Source organism: Pantherophis guttatus, chromosome 7 (assembly GCF_059756535.1).
Source record: "Pantherophis guttatus breed Tessera chromosome 7, ASM5975653v1, whole genome shotgun sequence".
Lineage (NCBI taxonomy): Eukaryota > Metazoa > Chordata > Lepidosauria > Squamata > Colubridae > Pantherophis > Pantherophis guttatus.
This window is the reverse complement of record NC_142069.1, coordinates 2,033,976-2,053,132: the sequence shown is the minus strand read 5'-3', so window position 1 is coordinate 2,053,132 and position 19,157 is coordinate 2,033,976. Positions and strand designations below refer to the sequence as shown.

Here is a 19,157-nt window from a genome sequence, read left to right as displayed (position 1 = left end):
AACTGCTTTAAACGGTTCATTAAAGCCTCTCCCTCCCTCTCTCCCTCTCCCCCCAAACTATTTTTGCACCCAAGTCTGAAAAAGACACGGCTGCTTTAAACAGTTGGTTCATTAAAGTCTCTCTCTCTCTCTCTCTCTCTCTCTTCCCAACCATTTGTTCACCCAAGTCTGAAAAAAAAGGACACGGATGCTTTGAACAGTTGGTTCATTAAAGCCTCTCTCTCCCTCTCTCCCTCCCTCTCCCTCTCTTCCCGCCCATTTTTGCACCCAAGTCTGAAAAAGAGACACGGCTGCTTTAAACAGTTGGTTCATTAAAGACTCTTTCTCCCTCTCCCTCCCTCCCTCCCTCCCTCCCTCCCTCCCTCTCTCTCTCTCTCTCTTCCCAACCATTTTTGCACCCAAGTCTGAAAAAAAAGGACACGGATGCTTTGAACAGTTGGTTCATTAAAGCCTCTCTCTCCCTCTCTCCCTCCCTCTCCCTCTCTTCCCGCCCATTTTTGCACCCAAGTCTGAAAAAGAGACACGGCTGCTTTAAACAGTTGGTTCATTAAAGACTCTTTCTCCCTCTCCCTCCCTCCCTCCCTCCCTCCCTCCCTCCCTCTCTCTCTCTCTCTCTTCCCAACCATTTGTTCACCCAAGTCTGAAAAAAAAGGACACGGATGCTTTGAACAGTTGGTTCATTAAAGCCTCTCTCTCCCTTTCTCCCTCCCTCTCCCTCTCTTCCTGCCCATTTTTGCACCCAAGTCTGAAAAAGAGACACGGCTGCTTTAAACAGTTGGTTCATTAAAGACTCTCCCTCTCCCTCTCTCCCCCCCTCTCTCTCCCCCTTTCTCTCTTCCCAACCATTTTTGCACCCAAGTCTGAAAAAACAAGGACACGGCTGCTTTGAACAGTTGGTTCATTAAAGCCTCTCCCTCCCTCTCCCTCTCTTCCTGCCCATTTTTGCACCCAAGTCTGAAAAAGACACGGCTGCTTTAAACAGTTGGTTCATTAAAGTCTCTCTCTCTCTCTCTCTCTCTCTCTCTCCTCCTTTCTCTCTTCCCAACCATTTTTGCACCCAAGTCTGAAAAAAAAGGACACGGCTGCTTTGAACTGTTGGTTCATTAAAGCCACTCCAAGCAACAGCATTCTTAACAGGGGCCTGAGGAAAGATGGGCTTGCTTGTCCAAGCTGTTTGTGAGAGTCCTAAAAGTTCCGTTTCCTTCCAGAAGGTTCGGTGGACGATTGCAACTGCTCTCCCCAAATCAGTGCCTTGCACCGGATCCCTTGAACTTGATTTATTGTGGCCATGGCTTGCTCCAAATTCTAAGAAAAGGATATGGGCGGTGGAGAGAGACGCGGTCCTAAAATTCACACCAGCTTTGCGCATTAAAAAAACAACAACGAAGGGTTTCAGGTCCATCCTTTCCAAAAACTTCTGCTGAAACTTGGCCATCCGAAAGAGACAAGCGAGGGGAGTCTGGATGCATCGGAGCCGGGTGCGGTTCTAGCCATGGTTTCAACAGATTATAAGACCTAGGCTGCAGCTCTGCACTGCTTGCAAGAGAAGGGGTAGGAGAGTGCTGGGTAAATTACCCTAAATGGGGTAAAAGTAGGTTTTCCCACTGGGTAACAGCTCACAAGGCTATGACCCGATCGCAACGGGAACATTTAGCCCTGATAATGTTACCTACTTGGGTAATGAAACGTCTGCAAGAAAACAACTAAACTCAGAGAGCACAGAGGACCTCACAGTCCTCCTCCTCCTCCTCCTTTCTCATCCTGATGATGTTACCTAGTTGGGTCCTGAAACATTTGCAAGAAAACCACGAAACTCCAAGGGCATTTGACGGGTAGAATCAACTTTCGGATAGGGAGTTTGGGTAACGAAGGAAAAAGTTTGGGGGAGCTTTTTGGGTTCAAAAATCATCTGGAAACGTGCAGCTCCTCTTGAGAAGGCGCCAAACTCTTTTCGTCCACTCTAAGCAGAGCCATGGAGTGGGGCTGTTGGAAGAAAATGTTTTGTGTGTGTCTGCGTGAGTGTGTGTTTTAAAAGAAGTGTGTTTTGTGGGACAGTGGGGTGGGGAGAGGGTCTCTTTTCTTGGCATAGTCATCGTCTTGGTCGCGTTCCAACGTGCAGAGTGGCTTCTGGGCCTGGCCTTGGTGGGCTTCTCAGCTCTTGGGGCTGACTTGACTGGAGGACACGGAGGAAACCTCCGTCTTCTGAGAGACCACGTCAGAGTCGTCCGTCATAGGTTTGCCGCACACCGTTTCCATGATGCAGGCACGGAACTGGGAAGGGAGGAGACAGGAGTTTTATGACTGCCCGGGAATTGCCCGAGAAGGTCTTATAGAATACAGAATAACAGAGTTGGAAGGGACCGTGGAGGTCTTCTAGTCCAACCCCCTGCTCAAGCAGGAGATCCTATATATCCATAATGGTGAACCACAGGTGGCACGCATAGCCATATCGGTGGACACGCAAGCTCAGCTCCGGTACGCATGTGTGGACTGACCAGCTGCTTTTCGGGCCTTCTGGGCCCACCAGAAGTAGGAATACAGGCGGTTTCCTGCCTCTGGAGGACATGGGGGGGGGGAGGCCTGTTTTTTGCTGTCCCCAGCCTCCAGAGCCTCTCTAGGAGTCTGAGGAGGGCGAAAACGGCTTTCCCCACCCCTCCGGAGGTCCTCTGGAGGCAGAAAATAGCCCGTTTGTCAACTTCCGGTGGGACCAGAAGGTCTGTTTTTTGTTGTCCCCACTGGAAGTTGGCAAACGGGCCGTTTCTGGTCTTCGGGAGGCCTCCAGGGGTGTGTGGGGAAGGCCGTTTTCACCCTCCCCAGACTCCTAGAGCGGCTCTGGAGGCTGGGGACAGCAAAAAACGGGCTTACCAGGCCATCGCATGCCAGGAGCGGGGAGGTGCGGTGGGTGGGTGGGAGCGGGGCAGGAAGGAGTGGGACCAGAAAATCCAGTAGCCTCGTGAAAATGCACCTTTGGGACATCCATTCTTTCTCGTTCTACTTTCAAGTGGTTTGGAGAACAGGTTGACCCCCAAAGTTGTCAGACGTAGCCTCCGCTCACTGTACACCAGAGGTGTCCAACCTTGGCAAGTTTAAGACTTGTGTTCTTCCAACTTGAAGTCTACACATCTTAAAATTGCCAAGGTTGGACAACTTACTACAGACTAACAAAGAGGGTACCTGGAAAACCGGCCCTGTTTGACCTCACCTGCCTTTTCTGACCCCAGAGCCCAGGGGTATTTGTCCAAAAAGTCTTCCTGGAATTCACACGAAATGTTCTGCCCACATGTAGCAGACAGATCCACACAGACCATGATGAACCTCGTTTCAGTAGCTGTGTTCCGACAACCATAAATCAAGGTTGCAAACACTGCCTGGAGTCATGCAACGCCTGTTGCGGGTCAATATGATGGACCTTCATTTAGAGGTCCCTGCAGGACATGGCCCAAATAGTCAAGAGATCTCCGGTGATGGTGCCTGCTTTCTATGATGGCCACCATATTGATTATTCTTTAACCATGAACTGCGTTCATCGTGGTCTTCCTACTTTCCTTCCACAAATGGTTGTATAATTTTGCTCGTTCAGCCCCACCTCCGCATGACCACGTCCCTGTTCCTTCACCCAGGGCTCCAGTTCTTCACTCGGTTGGCCCTGTTTCTTGAGTGCTAAACCTACTTATGATGGGGGAGTCCATGACCACCCCTAAACATTTGTGGTAAACTTCTTCGGTATCTGCCACCGCAAAAGTTGATCAGATAAACTGTTCTCTTCCATCCCTTCCTTGCTCCAAGTGAGATACTTGTTGTAGGGGGGAAAGTGGCAGAATCTGGGGGAAAGGAGTCAAAGGAGGCATCAGCCTAGAATCCTTACGTAGTCACAAGTGGTTTAAGTCCAACCTCCCTTGAATTCCACTGACCCTTATCTAATTCCTAGCAGCTGCAAACTGTTTGTTGAGAAGATTCCTGTGCCTAGGCTTTTAGCAATAAAACATGTTAAGATATTAAATTTAGTAGCTGGAACAATAAAGTGTACAATGGGCCAGAACACACAGTTGTAGTTGATTGGCTGGAGAGTGCTGGCTCTTGCATGAGGTAATATGCACTGTGATTGGTTGCTGTGGGTGTAAAGGGGGAGTTTCCCTTTTTCCCGCCTTTTTCTTCTGTCTGCTCTGCATGCTGTTTAGATTTACCTCACGATGTTCAATGTCCCTGATTATCTTGTCTGCTCATGCATGAGGCAATCTGCCCTGCAATTGGTTGCTGTGGGTATAAAGGGGGAGTGTCCCTATTTTCCCGCCTTTTTCTTCTTCTGTGTGCTTGGTATACTGTCTGAAGATTTACCTCAGGATGTTCCTGACTCTCTTGTCTGCTGAAAGTATAAATGTGAACTATATTTATTTGCATAAAACTCGATCTTCGTGTCAGCGTCTCTGACTTCATGTGGACATCGGCTGGACAATTCCTTGACAAAGCAGTTTCATTGGACCTTCACGTGTCAACCTGGCCTTTTTGCACCTGACACACTCACCTGCTTGTTCATGAAGCAGTAGATGATGGGGTTGTAGACGCAGGAGCTCTTGGAGAAGAAGGCAGGGATGGTGACCAAGCGCAGGTCGAGGCCGTGCTGAGGGTTGTTCACCATGTACATGGCCAGGGCAGCGTACGGAACGTAGCAGGTGCAGAAGGATCCCACCATCACTATCACCATGCGGGAGACCTCTCGCTCGGCCTTCTGGGTGGTGGCCGACTCTTGCTGCTGAGCAGCTACCTGTAGACAGAAGAGTTGTGACATTTTACAGCACTGATGAGGTGACCTAGTTGGGTCATGAAACGTTTGCAAGAAAACTGCCGTCACCAAGGACCCACAATTCTTTTTCTTTCCTCCTCCTCCACCTCTTCCTCCTCCTCCTCCTCCTCCTCCTCCTCCTCCTCCTCCTCCTCCTCCTCCTCCTCCTCCTCCTCCTCCTCCTCCTCCTCTTCACAAATCCCACTCCCTTCTAGCATTGATGATGTTCTCTAATAGGGTCATGAAATGTCTGAAAGAAAATAATAAAGTTCAGAAAACATCAAGGACCCCACAGTCGTCCCACTCCTCCTCCTCTTCTTTTCTGCAAAGCCCACTCCTTCCTAGTACTGATGATGTTCTCTAGTTGGGCCATGAAATATCTGCAAGAAAACAACCAAGCTCAGACATCAAATCCCAGTCCTCCTTCTCCTCGTATTGAGATTGATTATAACATAAACTACAATGAAAAGAAAGATTGGGATAAAAAAGAAGGGCAGTTCAGGATGTTAAAAAAAGAAGAAGAAAGAAGGTATTGACTTCCAACTCTTTCCAACACAATAAAATACTAACACATTGACAGTCTGAACTTTCTAGATGATATTGAGTTATTGCAAGTCATGTCTACAATGGGCCTCCTCATAATCTTGAATACAAGCTCTGGAGCTCATCTTCCAGAAGACCATAAATCCATGCAGGCAGTCCTCGATTTACAACCGTTAATTTAGTGACACTTCAAAGTTACAACGGCGTTGAGAAAAGTGACTTACAGCTGTTTTTCACACTTACGACCCTTGTAGCTTCCTCATAGTCATGTGATCAAAATTCAGACATATTTATGACGGTTGCAGTGTCCCGGGACCACGTGATCACTTTTTGTGACTTTCTGACAAGCAAAGTCAATGAGGATTCACTTAACAACCGGGTTACTAACTTATCAACGGCAGCAATTCGCTTAACGCCTGAGGTTAGGAAGGTCATAAAATCGGGTGAAGCGGACTTAACAACAGTCTTGTTTAGCAAAGGAAATTTTGGGCTCCATTGTGGTCGTAAATCAAGGACTACCTGTAATCCAGACAGGGCATTCATGACTTACCGCCCGGAGGGCACCCAGGAGCCGCGCGTAGGAGTAAATGATGATGGTGAGCGGTATGAGGAAGCAGAAGACGAAGAGGAACCACGAGTAATACTCGCTCTTGTATTTGGTACCCACCGTGTACCAGTCGGGACCGCAAGAACACTGCAGCCCTTCTGGGAGGAACCTGTAAAACGGAAAAACATTGCCAGGCATATAAATTGCAATAAAATAAATAAAAATAAAAATAAAATAAATAATAGGCTCCTAGGGCTGGAAGGGACCTTGGAGGTCTTCTAGTCCAACCCCCAAGGCAGGAGTGCTTATACCATCCCAAACAAATGATTTTTGATTTGGAATAGAGCTGGAAGGGACCTTGAAGTTCTTCTAGTCCAGCCCTCTGCTCAAGCAGGAGATCTTTAACCATTCTAGACAGATGGTTATCCAATCTCTTCTTAAATAATTCCAGTGTTGGAGCACAACTTCTGGAGGCAACCCGTTCTACAGTGTTGTGGCCCGTACGCAGCCTGTGCGGCTGGTGGCTGATTCTGACAGCGAGGAGGCTGGTGTGGTGCTGCGCCAACAGCCTGTGCAGCTGGCACTTGAGTCAGACAGTGAGGAGGCTGGAGAAGATGTGGTGCCAGAGTCGGGGATTCAGCCAGGGCCTTCAGAACCTCCAGAAGCTCCCATAAGTGAAGAGGACAAAGTGGAGGAGCCTCATCTCGATACACAGGCGCGCAGAGCGACCAAAAGGCAGGAGTGGCTCCTCAGGAGGAGGTCTCCTCGAGAGTAAGGCTTGGGGCTAATTGGCCACTCCCTTAGCCTATTTAAGGAGGAACACCGACTGAAGCAATTTGCAGGGAACAACTTCATTCACTCTCCTTCATGCCTTGACCTCTGCAAATTGCTTCTGGGCTTTCTGCCAACCATAGTAAGATTATGATTATTTATTCTTTGGGTTCTTGTAGGCTGTTAAGAAAGTTAATTAACAGCGTTTGTTTGAAAAAAAAACCTGTTTAATTTAGTAAACCTTTAGTAAACTAAGGTTTGTACAGACTTTGTGTGAGTGGCGTAGGAGGCTAATGCCTCCTAAGGCAGCATTTAACATCCAGCTGCCTGCAATTACTGCGAGTTCAATTCTCACCAGGCTCAAGGTCGACTCAGCCTTCCATCCTTTCTAAGGTGGGTAAATTGAGGACCCAGTTTGTGGGGGCAATAATCTGACTTTGTATAAATATACAAAAGAATGAAGGCTATTGCTTAACGCATTGTAAGCCGCCCTGAGTCTCCGGAGAAGGGCGGCATATAAATCAAATTAAAAAAAAAAATTCTGTACAAACCTTAATTTACTAAATTAAATCAGTCTTTTTCAAACAAAGGCTGTTAATTAACTTTCTTAGCAGCCTGCAAGAATAAAAATAAATAAATAATCGTAATCTTACTATGGTTGGCAGAAATCCCAGAAGCAATTTGCAGGAAACTGATAAGAGAACTAAGATTAGGACGCGAAGGAGAGTGAACGAAGTTGTTCCCTGCAAATTGCCTCAGTCGGCGTCCTTCCTAAAATAGGCTAAGGGAGTGGCCAATTAACCCCAAGCCTTACTCTCGAGGAGACCTCCTCCTGAGGAGCCACTCCTGCCTTTTGGCAGCTCTGCGCGCCCGTGCATCGAGAAGAGGCTCCTCCTCTTCTTCCTCTTCACTTATGGGAGGTTCTGAAGGCCCTGGCTGAATCCCCGCCTCTGGCACCACATCTTCTCCAGCCTCCTCATTGTCCGACTTGAGTGCCGGCTGCACAGGCTGCTGGCACAGCACCACACCAGCCTCCTCGCTGTCGGAATCAGCTACTAGCTGCACAGGCCGCTGACGGGCCACACCACTAGGGTTGTACAATGCTAATTTTGAATATACATAAAAGTCACAAAATCCTAGAGTTGGAAGGAACGTTAGAAGTCTTCAAATTCACCCCCCTCCTCAAAGTCCTTGTACCACCTCGGACAAATGGTTGTCCGCTCTTTTCTTGAAGACCTCCAGTGATGAAGCACCCACAACTACAGGAGGCAAGCTATTCAGTTGATTAATATTTCTCGCCGTCAGGCAATTCCTTCCTATTTCTAGGTTACATCTCTCTTTAACTATTTTCCTCCCATTGCTTCTTGTCCCACCCACGGATGCAACCCCCATCTTCCGCGACGGCCCCTCAACTACCGAAAGGCGGCTATCGTGTGCCCGCTAAGCCTTCTCTGCCCTAGGCTAAACCTACCTAGTTCCCGTAGCTTGTTCATGATATGATTTCATCATATTCGTTCAGGCAAGAATATGAAGAGAATCACAGAACCCTAGAGGTCCTCTAGTCCAACCCCCTGCCCAAGGCAGGAATCCAGACACCACCCCGGACCAATTTTTTTTTCTCCTTCCAGTGATGTAGGAGAAACTACTTCCAGTAGTTTCATTGACTTCCAGTGATGTAGGAGAAACTACTCTGGTTCCTCTCTGTGCCCATCAAACCTGCTCCAGCCGAAGAAGGGGGGGACGGAGACCCCGATTCCAATGATCCAAGTGGCTGCCACCACCACCACAGCATGTTTGGAGTTGAAACGGAAGTTCCCCAGCGGCTTGCAGATCACGATGTAGCGTTCGAAGGCGAGGAAGGCCAAGGACCAGCCGGTGACCAGACCTGGAGACAACGGACAAACAGACAGACAGACAGGCATGGATGGGGAGGGGGGATTTAGAAGTGGACAATTGCAGGAGCTCAGAATATAACCCCCCCCAACTCTCAAATTACGCCCTCAACTCTCCATCTCCATCCTTACCTTCAGGGCAGTGTTACTCAGCGTTGGCCCCTTGAAGAGGGGTGGACTTCAGCTCCCAGAATTCCCCAGCTGGCTTGCTTTAAGGCATATGGAGTGTATTGATGGGCTCCTGCACTATCAGATGTCCTATAGTTAATACATTCTGATCTGAGGGACAATAACTACTTCAAATCCACTCATATTGAGGTCTCCAAACTTGGCAACTTTATGACTTGTGGACTTCAACTCCCAGAACTCCCCAGCAGGGGAATTCTGGGAGTTGAAGTCCACAAGTCTTAAATTGGCCATGTTTAATGACCCCTGCATTATAATGTTCACATGGGTTTTTTCACCCAATGTTCAAGAAGGGTTGGATAACCTCCAATTTAATTTAATTTAATTTAATTTAATTTAATTTAATTTAATTTAATTTAATTTAATTTAATTTAATTTAATTTAATTTAATTTAATTTAATTTAATTTAATTTAATTTAATTTAATTTAATTTAATTAATTCAATTTATATGCCGCCCCTCTCCGAAGACTAGGTCCACCTCAAACGTCCTAGATTACAACTTCCATCACTTGACTGGATCTGAAGGACACCACAGGTTGTTCCATCTGAAGATCATCAGCCTTGATGGCTGATGGCTGCGTTATGGAAAATCCACTCAACCATTGTTCCTCAACCTGTTTTTTTTTTTTTTTTTTAAGAGGGATGGACTTCAGCTCCCAGGATTCCACTGCCAGCTTGCTTTAAGAGGTGTGGTCCTCGGTGCCGATTGGAGAATTCTGGGAGTTGGAGTCTACACCTTTTAATGGGGTCAAGCTTGAGAAATACTGCCCTGAACATTCAAAGAAACTGGGACTTCAACTCCCAGGATTCTCCAGCTAGCCCTGACAGCCACACCTCTTAAAACAAGTGGCTGGGGACTTCTGGGAGTTGAAGTCCACCCCGCTTAAAATGACCAAGGCTGAGAGCAGGACCCACTTACGGGAAATCCACCTGTTACTTTCCCAGTCCTTGTATTTACCTGCTACCGTGCCTAGGAAGGCCTCCAACTTGCAGACCTGACGACCCAAGAAGAAGTAACCTTGGATGCTGGACAGGAAGACCACAAAAACCGCAAAGACGCAGAAGATAAGTCCGGCCAAGGAGATGTTGACCAAGATGTAGTTGAGCGGCTGCCTCAACTTCTTGTACTTGATGGTGACGAAGAGGATGATGGCGTTGAGGGGCGTCCCGGCAAAGAAGACCAGGCCCATGAAGATGGTTTGGAAGTGGAAGGCCCACATGGGCGCGATATGATATTGGGGACCATCCCAAGGCTTCACGGAGGAGATGTTTTCATAGAGGTATAATTCGTCTTCTTCGGACATCCTCCCAAGCACAGGACACCAGTGTGGACCCTTCCAGAAGACTTCTCCTCTCCTATTATAGGACGACACCCATGGAGGACAAAGTCCACTTAATGGCTCAAGATGGGATCAGCTGCTAATCCTGATCATCCGAGATGCAAACTTGGGGATTAGGGATGTATAAGAATCCGGCCTTCTGTTCCATAAACCTCCCGAGAAAGTAATCTCATTTGTGGACTAGCTGCAAGATCTTGAGATCTTAGAGGACAAATACGGGTAAGACCATAAGACAAAAACTGTCCTTCTCAGCTTCTCCTCAGCTTCTCTCAGGTGGAGTCAACTCCACCTTAGCTATCGTTCTGACCGAATCTTGGTTTCTCTCTATCCAACCAATGGACTCATCATCGCTCCGTTGAGTTGGGCTTCCACAATTTGGTGGCCATCAAGAAGGGGAACGTTTCCTGTATTGCTTTCATGTTCTGGAATGACTTTGGAAGGCCAGTTGGATATTCCTACATTTGATGAGACTAAACTTCTGGTTAACGGACCAAGATAAAGTGGTTGAGAGGAGCTGGGTCTTGATCATCATTGGCCCAACAAGGTGTCCAATGGCTTAGCCCAATAAACACCATCACCTCAGTCCCAAGTAGCATAATGAGGGTTAGAATAGTGTTTCTCAGCCATGGCTACTTGAAGATGGGTGGACTTCAACTCCCAGAATTCCCCAGCCAGCAAAGCTGGCTGGGGAATTCTGGGAGTTGAAGTCCACCCATCTTCAAGTAACCAAGGTTGAGAAACAACAGGTTAGAGAGTGAAACCTGGTTCTGATTGACAATGATGGATTCTTGAACATTGCTCCAGGTAGTCCTTGACTTACAACCATTCATTTAGTGACCGTTCGGAGTTACATCGAGACTGAAAAAAGTAACTTATGTAATTTTTCACACTTACGACTGTTGCAATAGGGGTGAAATCCAGCAGGTTCTAACAGGTTCTGGAGAACCAGTAGCAGAAATTTTGAGTAGTTTGGAGAACCGGCAAATACCACCTCTGGCTGGCCCCAGAGTGGGGTGGGAATGGAGATTTTGCAATCTCCTTCCCCCAGGAGTGGGGTAGGAATGGGGATTTTGCAGTATCCTTCCCCAGCCCCGCCCACCAAGCCCCGCCCACCAAGCCCCGCCCCGCCCTCCAAGCCACGCCCACAGAACTGGTAGTAAAAAAATTGGGATTTCACCACTGCGTTGCAGCATCCCCTTGGTCATAAAATAGAGCAACACTCACTTAGCGACAGAAATTCTTTTGGGGCTCTGTTATGATCGTAAGTCGAGGACTTCCTATATTTCTTTTTTTTCCCTTTTTTTTAACCAGCAAAGAGAAAATATAACTTTTGAGAAATATGATCAAAAGTGAATTGTTTTTTTTCAACAGAACTAAGTCTTTCTAGGATTAAAAAAAAAAATATGGATTTTGAGATTACGCTACATTGCTAATTCTGTAGCCTCTATGTAGAAGTTGTCCTCGTTTAGCGACTGTCTCATTTAGTGACCATTTCTAGTTTACAACAGTGATGAAAAAGTCACTTGGCAGCCGATCCTCTCACCTATGACCATCACAGGTCTGTAAAGCAAAGGAAAGCTGAAATCAGAAAGTAATCCCAGTCGTGGTTTCACTTAGCGGCTGTTTCATTTAACGTCTGAGTCACCATTTGTGCAAATAAGTAGGTTACTAAGGGTTGTTGCAGCCACTGAATTTGATGCACGTAGAAAGATAACAGGGTTGATTTCTCAATGTCTCTCATTCTCTTTGGGGCCACTCTCAGATAGCCATGGTTTCACTTAGTAGCTGCCTCGCTTAACGACTAAGTTGCCAGCTCCGATTGTGGTTGCTAAATGAGGACTGCTTTTATATTTTTTTTCTCCTATTCATTGTTTGGCTTGAGTTTTAACAACATTCCTGAAGAAAATGTTTGGGACTGCAGTGCCGTGTTCTGAATGCATTTTTGGAGGACTCCCACCCCCAGAATCCCCGGCTCCCAGGATCACTGGAGTCGAGTTTCATTTACCTTTAGCAAATTGTTCTTGTCACTGTTTCTTCTCAAGGGCCTCCAGGAAAATTAAAATATTTTGTGCAAGCAAAAAACACACGAACGTGGCACATTAACTGGCTTTGCCGGTTGCCAGGAGTCAAGAATGAAATTTGAGCCTCTAATTAGCAGTCCGCCCAAAAGAAACATCTGCAAGACATCTGAAACAGCTGGCTCGTTGGTCTAGGGGTATGATTCTCGCTTAGGGTGCGAGAGGTCCCGGGTTCAAATCCCGGACGAGCCCAACTTTTAATGACTCGGATAACTTTTCCAGAAAGAGAGAGAGAGAGAGAAAGAGAGAGACAGACAGAGAAATACAGATTAAAATTTGACGGGCATTGCTTGCTATACAGGTGGTCCTCAACTTACGACCGCAACTGAGCCCAAAGTTCATGTTGCAAAGTGAGGCATTTATGAAGTGAGTTTTGCCCCATTTTTATGACTTTTCTCGCTGTGTTGGTTAAGTGAATGAGTGCAGTTGTTAAATTAGTTAACCCCGTTGTTAAGTGAATCTGGCTTCCCAAGGGATTTTGCATATCAGAAGGCCACAAAAGGGGACATGTGACACCCCCCCCCAGGACACAGCAATCGTCATAAATGTGAGTCAGTTGTCAAGCATCCATATGTAAATTGCATGATTTACTGGGGATATGGCAATGGTCGTAAGGGTGAAAAACGGTCCTACGTGGCTTTTTTTCAGTGCCGTTGTAACTTTAAACGGTCAACTCTTGTAAATCAAGGACTCCCTGTATGTGCTAGGCTGGGAAATTCTGGGAGTTGAAGTCCACACATCTGGAAGTTACCAGGGTTGAGAGTCACACAAGTCTAACCAATCCATTTATCTGATGAAATCTGACACATTTTTTTTCTAAAATCCCAAAAAAGTTTTCTCAGGCTCCTTCTGGATTTCTCTACCTTTTTACACTAAAGACGGCTCTCATCGAACGTGATATTTTGAGAAACAATTTTAAAACCTAGGATTTTTTTATTTTTTTTGCTTTAATTTATATGCCGCCCTTCTCCGGAGACTCAGGGCGGCTTACAATGCGTTAAGCAATAGCCTTCATCCTTTTGTATATTTATACAATGTCATTTTATTGCCCCCACAATCCGGGTCCTCAATTTACCTACCTTAGAAAGGATGGAAGGCTGAGTCAACCTTGAGCCTGGTGAGATTCGAACTTACAGTAATTGCAGACAGCTGGTGTTAATCACAATGCTATCAGTCTGCTGAGCCACCAGGCCCTAAATTTGAGTGGTCAAACTGCAACCCTCAAGGTTTTCAGGAGAGAAGTCATGATGGGGTTGGGTTGGACATGATGCCTCTCCTTTCGTTCAGAGGAGAATCCTCCAGCGAGAAACACCGGATGAAACTTTTTGTCGAATTCACACTCTGGCAAAGCCGGGGAGTTATGATAGCGGCCCCCATGGAGAGGGAATCTTTGAAGCTCAGGTCCTCCAAGGTCTATCAAGGGTTGGTTGGAGGCTCCATGTTACCTCTGAAGGTATCTCCGTCTCCCAGCTTCGGGGGAAGAAGGAGAAGAACAAGAAGTAAACCCAAAGGTGCTTTCCCAAAAAGAGTGAAACTGGAGTTGCTTTTCTTTGAAAACATTTCATTTCTCATCCAAGAAGCTTCTTCAGTTCAGGAAGGAGGAGAAGGAGGAGGAGGAGGAGAAGGAGGAGAAGAAGAAGGAGGAGGAGGAGGAGAAGAAGAGGAGGAGGAGGAGAAAGAAGGGGAAGGAGAAGAAGAGGAGGAGGAGGAGAAAGAAGGGGAAGGAGAAGAAGAGGAGGAGGAGGAGGAGAAGGAGGAGGAGGAGAAGAAGAAGAGGAAAAGGAGGAGAAAGAAGGAAGGAGAAGAAGAGGAGGAGGAGGAGGAGAAAAAGAAGGAGGAGGAGGAGAAGGAGAAGAGGAGGAGGAGACGGAGGATAAAGAAGGGTAATGAGAAGGAGAAGAAGGAATGGAGGAGGAGGAGAAGGAGGAGGATGAGGAGAAGGAGAAGGAGGAGAAGGAGGAGAAGGAGGAGGAGGAGAAGGAAGAGGAGGAGAAGGAAGAGGAGGAGAAGGAAGAGGAGGAGAAGGAAGAGGAGGAGAAGGAAGAGGAGGAGAAGAAGAAGAGGAGGAGAAGGAGGAGAAAGAAGGGGAAGGAGAAGAAGAAGAGGAGGAGGAGGAGGAGAAGGAGGAAGAGGAGGAAGAAGGAGGAGGAGGAGAAGGAGAAGAAGAGGAGAAGAAGGGGAAGGAGAAGAAGAAGAGGAGGAGGAGAAGGAGAAGAAGAGGAGGAGGAGACGTAGGATAAAGAAGGGGAAGGTGAAGAAGGACAAGGAGGAGGAGGAGGAGAAGGAGAAGGAGAAGGAGGAGAAGGAGAAGAAGAAAAGGAGAAAAAGAAAAGAAGAAAAAGGAGATGATTTAAGATTCTTGGACGAGGGGTGAAATGTTTTCAAGGAAAGAAAAACAAGGGAGTCCAGTTGCCTTTTGGGAAAAAACACCTTTGGGACAAGCGTGACCTGGATGATGGAGCATCTCCATAGACGTCAATAGAAGTCAACCGCGTCATTCCATCTCCTGCTTCCGTCCACTCTGGAGACCTCGGATGGTGGCCATGGTGAGAAACCAAACCCTGGACTAAGATGCCCCTTGGCCTGATCCCCTGAGGCTAATCTGGCTGAGGTCCTCTCCCTGCCAGGGGCCTCTTGAAGAGCCGCGTGGCTTCTTGGCGGTTGCTGGCACTCCCGTGTCCCCTGCGCCTGGCACCGGAGGACGTGGTGGTGGGTTTGGGGATGAGCAGAAGGAAAGCAGCTTATGGAGAAGAGCTTGGACCGGCCCCTGAGCCAGGACGGACAAGGGGATTAAGGGCACAAACTGATTACTCCAAAGTCCCATCCTCCTCCTCTTCCCTCACCCGCCCGGTTTGAGTTAATCCCATGGAGGGCTGGAGGCCACTGACTCAACCCTGCCTCCTCTGGCCTTTGATGATTGAGTGGAAACTGTTCTTGAGTTGTGGACTTTCTTTCTTTCTTTCTTTTTCTTTCTTTCTTTCTTTCTTTCTTTCTTTCTTTCTTTCTTTCTTCCTTCCTTCCTTCCTTCCTTCCTTCCTTCCTTCCTTCCTTCCTTCCTTCCTTCCTTCCTTTATTTATTTTGTCACATTTCTATGCTGCCCAACTCCCAAGGGACTCTTTCTTTCTTTCCTTCCTTCCTCTCTTCCTTTCTCCATTCTCTCCTTCCTTCTTTCCTTCATCTTTCTCTCCATTCCTTCCTTCCTTCTTCCTTCTCCCTACTACCTTTCTTGTTTCCTGGTTTCTTTCTTTTTCTTTCTTTCTTTCTTTCTTTCTTTCTTTCTTTCCTTCCTTCCTTCCTTCCTTCCTTCCTTCCTTCCTTCCTTCCTTCCTTCCTTCCTTCCTTCCTCTCTTCCTCTCTTCCTTTCTCCATTCTCTCCTTCCTTCCTTCCTCTCTTCCCTTCTCCATTCTCTCCTTCCTTCCTTCTTTCCTTCATCTTTCTCTCCATTCCTTCCTTCTTCCCTCCCCCTCCTACCTTTCTTTCTTTCTTTTTCTTTTTCTTTTTCTTTTTCTTTTTCTTTTTCTTTTTCTTCCTTCCTTCATTCCTTCCTTCCTCTCTCCCTTTTTCTCCATTCTCTCCTTCCTTCCTTCCTTCATCTTTCTCTCCCTCCCTCCCTCCCTCCTACCTTTCTTGTTTCCTTGTTTTCTTTCCTTCCTTCCTTCCTTCCTTCCTTCCTTCCTTCCTTCCTTCCTTCCTTCCTTCCTTCCTTCCTTCCTTCCAGTATACCATCTGATTACCTATATACTGTACCATTCGTGACAAATAGCTATCCAATCCTTTCTTGAGAATCTCCAGCAATAAGTGATCTGATCAGGTCATTTATTTATCTGATTAGGTCTCTTGGGCAGTGACGTGGTGGCATCTCATCACCTTCACACTGACAAATGTTCCCAGGTTGGGGTTTTCCCGTAGTCCTGTCTCTGTCAGGAAGGACATGAGATCAGAACAGAACAGAATAACCGAATTGGAAGGGACCTCGGAGGTCTTCTAGTCCAACCCCCCACTCAAGCAGGAGACCTTATACCATTCCAGACAAACGGTTGTCCAACCTCTTCTTAAGAACCTCCAGCGATGGAGCTGCCACCACTTCTGGAGGCAACTTCTGTTCCACTGATTGATCGTTGAAGTCCACCTATCTTTAAGTTGCCAAGTGAGAGAGCTGGAGAGAAATAGCACCGTTGACATCCACAGGTGATCTGTGCTCCACCACATAGGTGAGTCCTGGTGTCCCTCCACATCCAAGGAGCCTGGATAGCTCAGCAGACGAATGCATTGTAATTTAACTCCAGCTGTCTGCAATTAGTAAGTTCGAATCTCTCTAAGGCTCAAGGTTGACTCAGCCTTCCATCCTTTCTAAGGTGGGTAAATTGAGGACCCAGTTTGTGGGGGCAATAAGCTGACTTTGTATAAATATACAAAAGGATGAAGGCTATTGCTTAGCGCATTGTAAGCCGCCCTGAGTCTTCGGAGAAGGGCGGCATATAAATCAAATTAAACAAAACAAAACAAAACATGTTCTCATGTTCCATGCCATAGCACGTGCAGCCACGAGAGGGCGCCCTTGGCGTTCACTTAAGGACCGGGAAAGGCTGTTCTGACTGAAGAGGGCAGCCAGCATCCTTCAAATTTCTCCCTGGTTGCCTCTGTCTGCTAAAGGCTAAATTTAACTCCCGGTTGGTTAGTTGACTGGGTCAACCGATGGCTTTTGGGTGGTAGTTAACCCTTTCACTGACCCAGTTAAGCGTATTAAGAGAGAGAGAGAGAGGGAGGGAGGGAGAGAAAGATGAAGGAAAGAAGGAAGGAAGGAAGGAAGGAAGAAAATGAATGAAAGAAAGAAAACAATGAGACAAGAAAGGTAGGAGGGGGAGGGAAGAAGGAAGGAAGGGAGAGAAAGATGAAGGAAAGAAGGAAGGAGAGAACGGAGAAAGGAAGAGAGGAAGGAAGGAAGGAAAGAAAGAAAGAGAAAGAAAGGTAGGAGGGGGAGGGAAGAAGGAAGGAAGGAATGGAGAGAAAGATGAAGGAAAGAAGGAAGGAGAGAATGGAGAAAGAAAGAAGGAAGGAAGGAAGGAAGGAAAGAAAGAAAGAAAGAAGGAAGGAAAGAAGGAAAGAGAAAGAAAGAAAGAAGGAAGGAAGGAAGGAAGGAAGGAAGGAAGGAAGGAAAGAAAGAAAGAGTCCACAACTCAAGAAAAGTTTCCACTCAATCATCATAGATGTTTTGCAGGGAAGAATAAATTGATATGCAGAATAAATTAATATGCCATCTGGTTATGCAGTAGAAGTAATCCTCCACTTACGACCACTATACAGCCCGAATTTCTGTTGCTAAGTGAGACATTGATCAAGTTGAGCCTTGCCCCATTTTACGACTTTTCTTGCCAGGTTTGTTAAGTGAATTGTTGCAGTTGTTAAATTAGCAACACGGTTGTTAAGTGAATCTGGTTTCCCCACTGACTTTGCCAATCAGAAGGTTGGATTCCCTTCCTTCCTGAGCCTTTGCCTTCCTGACTTCATCTTGGCAGATTCGGGCTATTTGCTGACATTCTGCCTTAGTTATGCGTCCTTCTTCCCAAAGGTGCTTTTTTTTTTCAAGAGGCAACTGGACTTCCTGTTTTTTTCTTTGAAGACGTTTCGCTTCTCACCCAAGAAGCTTCTTCAGCTCTGGCTGGATGATGGAGGGGAAGGGAAGGATTGATACTCCTGTGTTGTCTGTCTGAGCTCCGAGCTTGGCGATTTGCTTGCAAACGTTTCGTCCCCATTGGAGGAGACGTCTTCAGTGCGCTTTGGATTGTGCTTGTCTGGGGCCTTTTAAATGCCTTTCTGAATCCTGGTTTGATTTCGGCTTGTGGGATTGTGTGGCTGTAGTTGCCGAGTCCTATAGCCCATGGTTTGAAGTACCGTCTGTGTGATGTAAAATGCAGGTGTTGTTTGTTTGGGTGTCTTCTGATGATGTCATGGTCTGGTTTCCGGTTGATTTGGTCAGTGTAATTATGAGCTGGGGTAGCCATAACAACAAGCCAGCCAATGGGAACTGTTTGGTGACTGAGAGCCATGTCAGACAGTTGGGAGCCTGGGCGTGGCTTAGCTTGACTGATCTGTATATATACAGTATATATAAGCTAACTTCTATGATTATATTGCTTCCGTGCTTCTGGATTCCGAGTTCTGGTTCTGGCTCTGGCTTTTGCTGCATGGGTATTGTATACATGCATCATGCTTTGTATTACTGTATATAAAAGAAGTTTCTTTTATACATGAATCAGGGGTGAAATCTACTTACCTTCCCTACCAGTTTGGAAGTGCACGCGCCACTTACGCACATCATGTGCGCACGCGGACCCTCTGCACATGCGCAGAGGGTATAAACCAGGAAGTAACGATGACTGGGCGGGTGGGCGGAGCCTCGTGCTGCCGTTGCTACCGGTTCTCCGAATCACCTGCTGCCATCGCTACCAGTTCAGCCGAACCGGTCTGAACCGGTAGCATTTCACCCCTGACATGAATCCGGCTGAATTCTTTACTTGTGTGCTGGTTGAATTGCTGCAAACTCTTAACAGATTTGATCGGCTGCGTGTGATGTGGTCCGATTTCTTGTGATCCATTGAGTTACAACCACAGGTGGGATCCACATAATTTACCTACCGGTTCGCTCAGCACGGAAAATGTGAGCGCATGTGCGTGCACTTGCTTCACTCGCTCGCCGCCACCACAGCACATGCACCTGGCCTTCCGCGCGTGCCTTCCGCACATGTGCCCAGCCTCAAAAAAGGTACCTAAATAGGACAGCATAGAGCCGGAGCGGGTGGGCCGGCCCATTCTGCAATTTCCGCTACTGTTTCGGCCAAATCGGTTCGAACCGGCTGAATACCACCTCTGGTTATAACTTTGCTTGCAGCCTGGCTGTTCGTTGGTCCTGTTGGAAGAAAATATCTCTGTGGTTCAGTTCCAAGCTGGGAGGAAGAGACTGGAAACATGGAGGCCGATTGGAAAGATGGCTTAATGATAGACAGAACCACAGGGTTT

General features: G+C 47.0%; 2 protein-coding genes and 1 non-coding gene across 3 annotated transcripts in view; 2 read left to right on the top strand and 1 right to left on the bottom strand.

Moving 5' to 3' along the window:
- Positions 1–1,613: 1,613 nt before the first annotated feature.
- Positions 1,614–11,199, bottom strand: OPN1SW (opsin 1, short wave sensitive). Its single transcript, XM_034407092.3, has 5 exons — positions 9,679–11,199; positions 8,358–8,526; positions 5,874–6,039; positions 4,523–4,762; positions 1,614–2,271 (listed from the first exon to the last, which is right to left on the bottom strand). The coding sequence occupies exons 1-5, from the start codon at positions 10,022–10,024 to the stop codon at positions 2,152–2,154; spliced, it is 1,041 nt and encodes a 346-aa protein (XP_034262983.2). The 5' UTR covers positions 10,025–11,199; the 3' UTR covers positions 1,614–2,151.
- Positions 11,200–12,258: 1,059 nt separating this feature from the next.
- On the top strand, positions 12,259–12,330 carry TRNAP-AGG (transfer RNA proline (anticodon AGG)). The gene has a single exon. It is a non-coding gene; the product is annotated as a tRNA-Pro (tRNA).
- Positions 12,331–18,177: 5,847 nt separating this feature from the next.
- CCDC136 (coiled-coil domain containing 136) overlaps positions 18,178–19,157 on the top strand; it is a 51,060-nt gene continuing 50,080 nt past the window's right edge. The window contains exon 1 of the mRNA XM_087874375.1: positions 18,178–18,329. Coding sequence (XP_087730501.1) covers positions 18,263–18,329 — 67 coding nt within the window. The 5' untranslated portion in view covers positions 18,178–18,262. The remainder of the gene's footprint in view (positions 18,330–19,157) is intronic.